Source organism: Hermetia illucens, chromosome 2 (assembly GCF_905115235.1).
Source record: "Hermetia illucens chromosome 2, iHerIll2.2.curated.20191125, whole genome shotgun sequence".
Classification (NCBI taxonomy): Eukaryota; Metazoa; Arthropoda; class Insecta; order Diptera; family Stratiomyidae; genus Hermetia; species Hermetia illucens.
The window spans coordinates 25,428,268-25,440,380 of record NC_051850.1 but is presented as its reverse complement, the minus strand read 5'-3'; the positions used below and the strand labels follow the sequence as shown (position 1 = coordinate 25,440,380).

The 12,113-nt window shown below is 43.6% G+C and overlaps 1 protein-coding gene across 1 annotated transcript; it reads left to right on the top strand.

Moving 5' to 3' along the window:
- Nucleotides 1–5,848: 5,848 nt before the first annotated feature.
- Nucleotides 5,849–6,344, top strand: LOC119649154. Its single transcript, XM_038051165.1, has 2 exons — nucleotides 5,849–5,943; nucleotides 5,998–6,344. The coding sequence occupies exons 1-2, from the start codon at nucleotides 5,941–5,943 to the stop codon at nucleotides 6,298–6,300; spliced, it is 306 nt and encodes a 101-aa protein (XP_037907093.1). The 5' UTR covers nucleotides 5,849–5,940; the 3' UTR covers nucleotides 6,301–6,344.
- The last annotated feature ends 5,769 nt before the right edge of the window (nucleotides 6,345–12,113 follow it).

Genomic DNA, 12,113 nt, shown 5'->3' with positions numbered 1-12,113 from the left:
GCATCCACCAGTATGAATGCTAAGCCATGCACTTGGTATAGACTGGTACCGTTGTTGCTTGTCTCAGCGGGGCTCTGATTGTGGTCATAAAATCAATCCGTGTCTTAAGAGGACCGTAAGATTAAGTCTCACGACAGGTACCTACGTTAGATACCATGGACGTATAAATGACGGCAGCATACGTTGATTCCGAACCTTTACAAAAGCTTTGAAGCTGGTTTCGGGTGTTCTTCGAATAATGGATCCACCGTGGTATACGAATAGATTCCAGTTCTGGTAGCTCAAATTCATACTTCCCCTACAGTTGAACGGAATCTTCCGAAGATATATCGTCTTGGCCAGTTTCCGATTACCAAATTGTTTTGTCAGGCCGTCAGCTGATTCCACGCCTGTTCAATGCGGCAGCAGAGGCGAATACTCGATGGCGTTCAGGGTTCGCACCTGCGACGTCCTGGCAACCATTAAGCTTCTTTTCAAAGTAACTTAACCCAGCTGAACGTAAGTACAGCGCCCACAATCGTGAGCTACTCGCCAAATACCTCGCCATAAAATAATTCCAATTCTCTTAAGATGGCAGGCCGTCCACTGTGTTCACGGACCACAAGCCCCTTACTTTCGCGTTTAGAAAAAGCCCGAAAAAGTGTCCCTTCGCCAGTTACAGCACTTAAGTTATATCAGCCAGATTACGTGTGTGGAAAGAACAATGTTGTTGCAGACGCTTTGTCTTGAATCTCGGAGATCACAGTCCCTGCCACGGTCCAATATACGGTAATCACCAAGGAACAATAAGACGACGCGGAGCTTCAGAACCTGAAGACAAACTCCAAATACAAATTCAAGGAGTTTCCTAGACTCGCAAGGATACAAGTATTGCCTCGCAATTATCGACAGGTTTACGCGGTGGCTTGAGGCAATACCTCTGAGTGACATTACGGCACAATCATGTGCCAAGGCCCTCTGTCGAGGGTGGATCCTGCACTTTGGCGTATCTGCCGTAATCATCATGGACCAGGCAATCCAATTCTCGTCTACTCTTTTCGAGGAGCTAGGCAAGTTCCTTGGCTTCAAACCGCATAGGACAACGGCATACAATCCACCGTCCACTGATATGGTCCGTTGGCACCGGACGCTAAAAGCCGCCTCAATGGCTCACGACCGTCCATCGTGGTCGTGGTCCTTGCCTTTCGTCCTACTCGGCTTCCGCACAGCCCACCGAGATGAGTTCGCAGCCAGCCCAGCAGAGATTGTGTACAGGGTGAATTTGCTTCTCAGGTTCGGCGGGGCTGGCCATCAAAACATGGTTAAATGACTCTGACGTGTTGCGTCTAATCAGAGACGCGCTTTGAAGCTACGGCCGATTCCGCCTTCCCGACACGCGGCAACGAAGGCAAATACCCCCAGGGACCTCGAGACGTGCTCAAATGCATGCTCTTTTGGGACCCTAGAGGCCGCTGCAACCAGAGTTCTGGAGCGAGGCGAACGCTCCTTTAAGTTCAACGTTCGAAACGGGCGCAAGTGGGTCTTCTTGTCGAAGCTGAAAGCATTCGACGAGCTGGCGGTTGCTTCGCGGTGCGGTGCCAGATTCGCTCGGCGAGCCCGTTGTCAATATCACATGGTAGGCTTGCTCCGTTGAATCCGCGCGGTTTTAGCTGGTAACAGAGTGATGTGGTGGTCGCGATTCTTTCCAACAATCCTAAATAATTTGCAATTTACTTTCGAGGTTGAATACGCCTGAATTCAGAAAATCTGCCATCTCTTCAGTTAATAACGTCACTTCACTCAGAAGAAATTGTCGATGGAGTGATTCTCTTTCAATTTCTCCACCGTTGGTATATTATCCTGACTGAGAGGAATGTAGTAATTTCCAAAGGCACGGTTGCATGTTGATCATGCCAGACATGTTCGCGGTGTCTGGTAACCTGACGGGGACTTTACCAGGTTTCCTTTATTTATGAGCGGCGTAAGTATCTCCTCAAAATGTGTAACTATTATGGCACTAGCCGAGTTGAAGCTTAGTTTCTTTATGCCGAGAATTGGGCCCATGTACACACTAGTAGCTTTGCGCCGATCCTTCTTCTAATATCAGAAAAAGAGATTCATAATTGTTACTCGACAACTGTAGATGAGACATGGCTGTCTTCGTTTCACCTTCCAGATACCGCAGAAGGAGCTGAGGGTTTAATGTGAATACTTACCGTGTAGTAATTCCACAGTCCTCTTCGGACGCGAATTGAATTGGAGGCACAATTAGCTCCTCAAAGTGACGAGTCCTGCAATACTGGTTTATGCTGAATGCAGGCTAAGTCTTCATACCAGTGAATGCGAGGCATATCTAACACCCCTCCACCAGACATCGGAAAAGAGGAACATTTGAACGGCTCAATAGGTTGCAGTGCCACTTAATCCGAATAGGTATAAATGATTCAGCCCAGAAAGTCTATGTAGAAGGGCAATATCTATGGTAAAAAAAGGAGACGGATCAGAAACTGAATCTGATGGAGCGACGGCGTAGCCCGGATGTGGAACAACTTTTAAGGATATGTAATTGGTGGACCCCGTCTCAAAACGGGATGTCCGGAGTTCCTAACCAAAGCAGGTTCAAACCGAATACCGGTTGTTGTGCCATTGATGATGCTCATGGTTTATTTTAAAGCTTGACGTGGCGTGAACATTTTTGATATTATTCCCGATGGCGAATAACAATGGCGTTTTGATCAACACTACATATCACTTCTTATTCACCAATAAATGGAAGCATCCCGTTCTTCACCCTCGCTAAGTCGCTCATAAGGATGGTCTAAGGGAAGAACTAAATGTCCAAAGCAGAGAGAGAGAGAAAGAGAGAGAAGCAGAGAGATAGAAAGTTAAGTTAAGTATATATATCGCCTAATCTAGTTATAGCCCAGACCAGAATTTTGAAGACCTCACCAAATGCATTTTTCACCGCAGAGAAATATGCGGAAAGAGGAGCCTTCACTTTTATGAAAAACCTGTACTTAAATTCTACGATGAAAGGAAAGTCGAGCAATGCCCCTAAAGGAAAGGATTTGAAGCCTGACTATTGCCGGTTCGTCCGGGGCTTAATTGTCAAAATTTTCCAGTAACCAGAACCTTTTATCAATGAAAGTGAAAAAGGGAAAAGGGAAAAGGGAATGCAACCGAATAGTAACACTTCTTGCCTATGGCATCCTGGACCTGGCCCTCAGCGTACAATCGGCCAGTATACCGGTAGTGGTTTACACTTACAAGTGGTCTGTATTAGAGCCTACTTCCACAGTGTCTGCAGGAGTGAGAAAGAATTTTTTAGGAAGCAATTACATCAGGTAGAGAAGGCCTCCATTGGAGCAGGAAGATTACACAAAAGCGAAAAGGAATAGTAAAATTTTAGTAAACAGGATTAACACGTTGGTCTCCCCCATTTAGAGGCTTCTGTAAAGTGGCTCCAATAGATAATCCGAATGGTGTGCGTAAGGACTAAGTTCACCATCGTGGCTACCAAGCTAGGCAGACAGGGAATATTTCTTTGCTCGGTGAACCGAACCCGGACATAAATCTCGAACGCTACAGTGCCAAGGAAGAAATGAGCGGAACAGCCTTTATGGCAGTTTGTAAAATCGGACGCCTTTTGACCCGCGGGCATCCCAGAGTAAGTTGCTAACAGAAATAAAAAGAATGACATGCGTTAAAGCAAGGAGCTCCTTGTTAATGGGTACTGCTAAATAATAATAATAATAATCGTTGGTGCAACAATTCATATTGGATCAGGGCCTTGAAGTGTGTTAGAGCACTTCATTCAAGACCGTAACGGTACACTGCAGTACAATGTAGGAGTCAATATGGTCGGCATTGCGCTCGCCCGGGATTATTACCCTGATTTGACTCAGGTTCTCATTCACAGTTGAGTCGACTGGGATTCGACGTCAAATCACGATACAAATCCCACTGCCACCAATGAGATTTGAAGCGCGACCTTCCGTATGATAGCCTTGTATTCTAACCGCTCATCTATCCAGATACACTGCTACATAGTCGTATGTATGATGTTAGGAAAAATCGTTATTCAGCACACTTATCATCGTCACAAGAGGAGAAACATCATAGTCGTCTCCATGTATCTATCTTATGATTCGTTTCTTCATGAGTACTCCCTTTAGCGTGTGCTGCAAGAAATTGTTGTTGGTGGTGGTCAATGTAGTGCCCAATTACCCGCCTTTCCATTTTCTCCGCAATTGGAACAGGCAGACTTATACTCTGTAGAGAATAGGGGAGGCACTGTGTCTCTCCTTCTACTTAAATTTAGTAAGATTGTGCTTCTGTTACTGCATCATCACCCTTAATGCGGTACAGCAGTGGGACAGCACAATGACGGACGCAAACATGCGTGACTAACCGTGACTGAAACTCGATCATCCTCAGAAAGTGATTAAATAAAGCTCTATTGTGAGGTCCCCTTCCTGCGCTAGCTTGATGTGGCTGTGGTTGCCAAAATTATCAAGGAGCATTTCCATTATAATTAGAAGTAATTGCTATTTTAGTTTGAGGTTTTTTCAATGGACTTTTACTCTTCTTATAGATGAACCTTAGGTATTTGTTTGTGGAAATGGTTTCCTAAGGGCAAATGAAGTGATCACCTCATGCAATACGGTTACACATCACTGTCAATGGTAGTTCTCTGCCCAGAACTGAGTGATTTAAATATATCGGGCCAATGCTGTCAGACAATGGAGAACTGAGTTATGAAATTGGGGATGAAGTGGCGTTCCACAACTGGTCTTCTTTGTGATCGACGTATCAACGATCATCTCAAATCTAAAATTTATCACAATGCTTTGTCGCCCTCTATGGTTCTAAGTGTTGACCGACTACCAAAGACCATGAACGGCTTTCTGCGGTAATGGACGCGAAGATGTTGCGTTGGACCAGTAGCGTGACACGCTTTGATTACATCCGAATTCACTTCCCAAGGTTGGTCTGAACATCGAAACCGTTGGTGAGTGACCGAAAGGGCGTCCGGAACAAGGTAGCTTGATACCCTGGGTGGGGATTTGAAAACTTCGCGACTGAGGCCTTTAATAGAGCAAAATGGCGCAACCGATTTTTCAGTCTCTAGTTATTATGCACTATTTGAGTAATTTTCCTACTTGCCACTTAGTTATTTTGATCATCCAGTGCCATAATGTAGAACAACTTTAAGCATCTTATCAAGGTTCTCTTGTTTATCAACTTATATTGATACAATTGTTCACTCTGTAAAATAAAAAGTGGCTCGGCTTGTCCCTATTTCCTTCGAGTCTTCTACTGAGTATATTGCGTCGATTTGCAGTCAACAATACCCCTTTACGATTCACATGACAAATCCCTATGGGCATGGAAATCCTCTCTATTTAGATTTGTCATAAACATATGTTGAACTTCTCCATGGTCGCTTGGTCACTTTGATAAAGTACCGGCATTTAGTTTTTGGAGCCCTGCATTATAATCATCTTCCTTATCTCCTCCATTTTTTGGGCCGTTGGGTATCTTGTCCATATCAATTCCAGCAATTGTATCCAGACGGTTTCCAAAATAATAATTCAATTGAAGATACTTTCCATCAATGCAACTAGTTATTCTCGATATACTTTCGCTGCTTCTAAACAGGTGTGAATTCTTTTCTCGCTTTTAAAGCGTCAAAGCGCAGCAGAAAGTCATCAAAAATGCAGGGAACCAGGTTAATTTTAAATCATGCAGATTCGGCTTCTGTTGCAATTGTCGTTTTGTGTAGTTTTTTGGTAATAAAGTTGTGAGCGGCTCGCAATTATCAAGGTAATCAATTTCCTATGCAATTTACTTTCAAAATTCATCATGCATTTGCTCAAAGGTGGTATAAATAATGGAAAGGAAACTCAGGAAGGCATCAGTTAGAATCTGTTTATCCAGAGGAGAACACAAACAACCAAAATGGTAACGAAAGTAGAATAATATCTTTCTTAGATTATTTAGATACTTTTCTTGCAGAAACTTCTTGTATTGGCTTTTGCTTTGATCGGTGCTGCTTCTGCGGTCTTAGTCGCTCCGTTGGCCCATGGATATTCCGGCCTAGGATTAGGACATGGTGGTATCGCCGCTCCAGTTGTTACTGCAACCCCAATTCTCGCCACTCATGGATTAGCTGGTCCGGTTCTTGGTGGTCATGGTGTCGCTGCTCCAATTATTTCTACTTATAGTGCTCCAACTCTCGTTGCTGGACATGGCCTTGGGGGATGGGGACATTCAGCTTTGGGAGGTGTTGGCCTTTGGAAAAAGAAGGCAGCTCAATAAGTCATTTTATTGATTTGAGGTGAATAAATTGCATTCTGATTATATCTAAGTTCTTTTTTCATATTTATGTGTTCTAGTTGCGACCTCTGAGTATCTTTCAGCTTCCATGAGTACGGATGAATGGAGATACTCCAAATTTATAAAATTTCATTTGAATGAGATCCATATTTCCATTAAATTTTTGTCATTGCAAGTAATTCTCATTACAAGGACCTGTAAGAGTAATCATGCTGGTCTTACCCTGAGGAATCTTCATCTTTACCTTGGGCTATCAGATACTTGGGAGTGGTGAGAATTACAAAAAGAAACAAATTGAAAGGAGTACTTACACCATACTTGCTACAAAGTAGTCAGAACGAACGTTGTCCTAGTAAGGATAATGTTTCCCTGCAAGTAAGTAAAAGTGATCTCCACCTTGCCTTTCGCAGCGCAGGCTTGTCGAAGGATACTACATAGCGGCCTATACAACAGTGATTTTTAAGGAGCGTTTTTTCTTTACGACAATTCTAGATATGTAGTATAGATGGTAAAAGCGGAGACAACACCAAAAAAATAGTTAACTGAGCTTCAGATCAATCTCCGACTCAAAGAAACGACCGAAAGGTAGGAGTAGAGGCGGACCAATTATAGCCTTGCCTAGTTTTTCACAGGCTATGGAGGTTAACGCAAGAACATCTAGAAGTTGAAATTTTCAGTCTACTATTCAGTGTTCAAAAAAGATATATTTTCGAACTGTCGAGACTTATTAACAGAAGATACGATTACTAGTGCTCTAATGGAAGAAACGAGAGAAAGCTAAATTGAGCTCAATTCGTAACATGATTTGGTACCTTCTGACATTTCCCTGGAAACGAGGCGGTATAAGATGTAGTTTTAATAATTAAAAATTCGCGGAAGCCTTTTGAGCCTTTTAAAGACTGTCCACCTCCATTACAAAAAATAAATAAATAAAGCTGTACTGGACTGGAGGAAAAAAACAAGCGATGGCTTACGGGGAGACCAAAAGAATATGTACTGTTGTGCAACGTAATCTGCATTGTTAAGGCAATTAAAAACAACATTCTTACAGGCCTTAATACTCTTGACACAAAGTATACAGAGCAAAGCAATGGTGCCATTGACCTGGTAGTCAGTTTCTGATAGAACTTCGGCTCCAAGGGTTTGGCACAGGATAAGGGGCATCATAAGTGTATAGTACTATATACCAATGGAGTTTTCGGGAAGAGATCCTAAGGCCGAAATTGTGATAGTGATATGTAATCTGTATACGAAGGTAAACTCTGGAAACACCTTGCTTAGACAGGCGGATATGGTCTTGTTGAACGTAACAACAGCGGTGAAACGTTTGTTGACTTTTGAAACTTTCACCTCTTCGTCCCCAACGACCGTCAACGACCATCTAACCAGATCGGCCGTATCGCGATTAGCAGTAGGTTTAGGATGTGCCCACATTAGCCATTTGGGCCATTATCTGATGGTAATTTGGTTTCATTTGCATGTCAGTACTGCATCTGTTCGAGGGGAAGTAGAAGGTCCCAAATTCAATACCCGTTCCAGCTATCATCAAACAGTGAAAAAACATTTTCGCTGCATGAACGGCACAAACTGTAAACAATCCACCTGAAAATATTGAGACATCTCAATTGGCTGCAGTCGCGAAAAAGAAAATTGAACCATTACCTAGTGGTGGAGGAAGTTCAATTTCTGGAGAATAATACAGTAAACCATCGCAGTATGCTCCTCCAAACATAAGCGAAGTTATTTTTTGCCACCAATCCATTCAAACGGGGTGAACCCGTCACTCTCCTTACCAAACTTTTTCTGCAGTCCCTGCAAATCGGCTACGTTTGTCTAATGATAGGAGTCGGATTGTCTAGAATGATCTAAGAAGGATGGGCGTTCCCGAAAAACTAATAGTATGTAATTATCAGTGGTGGATATATAACAATGCAAAAGGTGAGGTGCTCCATCAAGAAATTTGAAGTCATTGTCGGTGGCACTCTTCACACTGTCTTACCTGGAGGACATGGGGGGGGGCTAAATGGACCATGAGGCTTTGCCACAAACAATCTGCTTTTACAAAATCACGCCTACTCTGCCACGGAGAACACCGGTGGTGGCTGCGCTACATCACTCCGCCCCCTCCCTGCGGCGACGTCGTAAAAGTCAGCTGGTTATTGAGTTTGTCTCGCCGAACTGGCTGCAGGCAATTTACTGTGAAATTGTATGATGCCGACAACCGGACAGTCGCACCTAGTTCTTGTTCTCATCGCCGCTCACGACACAGAAAATTTGAAGCACAAATTGGGTGAAAATATTCAAATACCACCAGCGTGCAAGGCCGTTAGGTAGGGGCTCGAATTCGTGGAAGGGGCAACGAAAATGTCCGCCGCTGGCACTTTGAAAGCTCGGGTCGTGGTCGCAGCTTTTCCTTGTACTAATCGGACGAATTCTTCGGGGCCACCATTTGTGAGTCTTTCTGCAAATATGCAACATTTTCGCTTGGTGTGCACGAAACGTGAAATCAAGGTTTGTTTTGATGCGTTCAGCTGACTCCTATTCCACTTCGGCACTTGTTGTATTTACTTTTATTTTACACATTAAATTAAATATTAAATAATTTACTATGTAGTATTTATTTTTATTTCGTTACACTAAATTAAAAATTATTTCATTTAAAAATGATATTCGTAATTCAAAACTTTTTCACATCTCTTTTCTTAGTTCAAAAAATGCCACAATTCGTTTTTGAAATTCAACTATCATTTTAAAAAAACACGGCCTACTCCGCCACGGAGTACACCCGTGGTGGCAACTGTCATTCGAATTAACAATGAACTGGTTAGAGCCAGTCCTTCGGCAGGTACAGTCAGTATCTCCCTTACGGTTGTCAGGCGTGGAATCAACTCACGCTACTTGGCAACCGTAGACCTCAGGTGGCGAAAGCTCAACAGTTGTGCCAAGTCAAGGAGGGTTTGGCCCACCTATAACAAAATACAATCGCTAGAGTTCTTGTGGCCGGCACATGCCAATCCATACAAGATTACGCCCAGTCTCGGAATACCCTACAAATCGCATTGCCGGGGAAGAATGGGAACCCTCAGGCACTTCCCTGGCGATTGTCCTGCTCTAGCTGGAGTCAGGCTACGGCCACAAACTTTGAGACTCCCTGAGAGAACTCTGACTGTAAGGTGATTTCTACGGGCTGGTTCTAAAGATCTGGGCCTGGTGGTGTTTGGTGTTTATTTTCAGTACAACTCTACTTGCCTCTTTTCCCAAATCCGGAACCATTTGATCAAGGTCCAAGACCCTGTGGGAGAACAAACATATGTTATAAGCGTAGTCGAGTTTTTTGAAGAAAGTTGTAGTATTCTGTTGAATTCCTCCACGTCCTCCGGACAAAGGATTATAACGAGAAGAAATAATATCAGTGACAGATGCAACCCTGGCGAAATCCGCTTTGGACCTCAAAATTCTCTGAGATTTTACCTCTGGGGAGCACGTGGCATTTTGCGCTATCATAAGTCGCTCTAATAATAGCTATTAGCTTCTCCAAAATGTCCCTTCTACGTAGATCACTCCAGATGTATTCCCTGTTTACGCTATCGAAAGCTTTTCCGAAGTCGATGAAGAGCAGGTACAGCGAAAATCTAATTTCCAAAATGATCCACAGGGTGTTGATGTGGTCAATGCAAGAGGATCCCGAGCGGAAATGAGTCGGCTTCCAGTCGATCAAGTATTCGTGATTCTCCTTAATGTGTTAGAGGATTATTTCTGATATTATCAGTGCTAACAAGCATCAGTGCTTGTTAGCACTGATGAAGGGGACAAGTGGTTCCCGAAATATCGGTATTTGCAAGAATAAATATCCACACCAACGGAAAAGAAACAACAAGTTTTTATTATTTCGACCATCCCCTTGTTCCACTCTCTGCTGCAGATCTGCAATAACTGCAGGTGAAACGGGGAGACCATCAAACACAGCGGCATTACTCCGTTGGAGTAATCATAGATTAAAGTAACCTTCCCAAAATATGGAACCTTCAAATATCATAAACGCCCATATGATGCATATGGTGACAACCATATCATTAGATTTCACTGACTAAATCATGATTTCCCGAGAACTTTGTACTCTTCTTTCATAGTTACATGTTACGTAGCTTTAGTCGGTTATCACGGGTCCCAGCGAATGACATAGCTCCTATGAAGCAACACAGAGAGAACATTATCCCAGAAGAATCTTAAGTTGATATGGGTACTGAGATAGTTTCATTACCAAATTTCGGATGAAGTAGCGAAGGTGGAGATACCGAATTCTCCCATGGCCGTGTACAGTTTTACCCTGGCTATGCTATCATAGGCGGCTTTAAAGTCGATAAATAGATGGTGCAACTGTCGTCCATATTCCAACAGTTTTTCCTTCGCCTCACAGAGAAAATCTGATCTGTTGCTGATTTGCCTGGAGTGAAGCCTCTTTGGTATGGGCCAATGATGTTCTGGGCGTATGGGGCTATCCGGCCTAGCAAGATAGTGGAGAAAATCTTATAGATGGTACTCAGCAACGTGATACCTCTATAATTGCTGCACTGTGTGATATCTCCCTCTTTATGTATGATATGAGACAGATAATGCCTCGTTGCCAATCGTCAGGTATTGATTCGCTGTCCCATACATTGAGCACAAGTTGATGAACCACTTGGTGTAACTGATCGCCTTCATATTCAACTAATTCGGCTGTAACTTCATCGGCTCCTGGCGACTTATGATTTTTATGCCGATGAATTGCACGGACTGTTTCTCCTAAACTTGGTGGTGGCAGTATTTGTCCGTGGTCTTCAGTTGGCCAGACCTCCAACTCGCCGATGTGCTGGTTGTTCAGTAGTTCATCAAAGTACTCAACCCATCGCTCCAATATGCCCATTCTGTCGGAAATCAGATTTCCCCCTTTGTATCGGGAGGATGAGCATCGTGGTGTATAAGGCTTTATCCTGCTGACTTGTTGGTAAAACTTTCGCACCTGGCGCGGTTGCTCCTTGTACTTTTCTAGTTCACAGACTTGTTGGTTCTCCCAGGCTTCCTTTTTCCGTCTGTGAAGTCGCTTCTCTGTTCAACGGGGTTCGTGATAAATCTCTGCGCGTGCCCGCGTTCTTTGAGAATGCAACATTACCCGTTATGCAACATTCTTCCGTTCCATTGCTAGCTTACATTCATCGTCAAACCAGCCGTTCCGACTTTTTTTGCGGCTAGAGCCAAGTATCTTTGTGACCGTATCAATGATAACCTTCTTCTGGTGGTTGTGGAGATCATTTCTTGATGCTTCATCTCCAGGTTCTCTGTTGACTACGGTTATTGCGGCATCCATTTCCCTCTTATAGGTGTCGCGGAGGACTTTGTTGTGGATGGCTACAGTATTCCCTCTCACCTGATTGTCAAAGGGTATTGTAGGCGGTGTCGTAATTCGAGCTCGGAACACCATGCCAACGAGATAGTAGTCCGAATCTATATTGGCCCTCCTATATGTTTTGACATTCGTCAAGGCTGAGAAGTGGCGGCGTTCGATCCACACGCGGTCAATTTGGTTGAAAGTGGTCCCGTCTGGAGAGGCCCACGTATGTTTGTGGACCGCTTTCCGCGCAAATCAGGTACTTCCAACAACCATTTCGTGTGATACTGCTAACTGGATAATACGCAATCCGTTATCATTGGAATCCCTATGTAAGCTATGGCAGCCGAGATATCGCCTGAATATGAGCTCCGTCTCTACTTGACTGTTGAAATCTCCAAGTATGATATTGATATCATACTTGGGA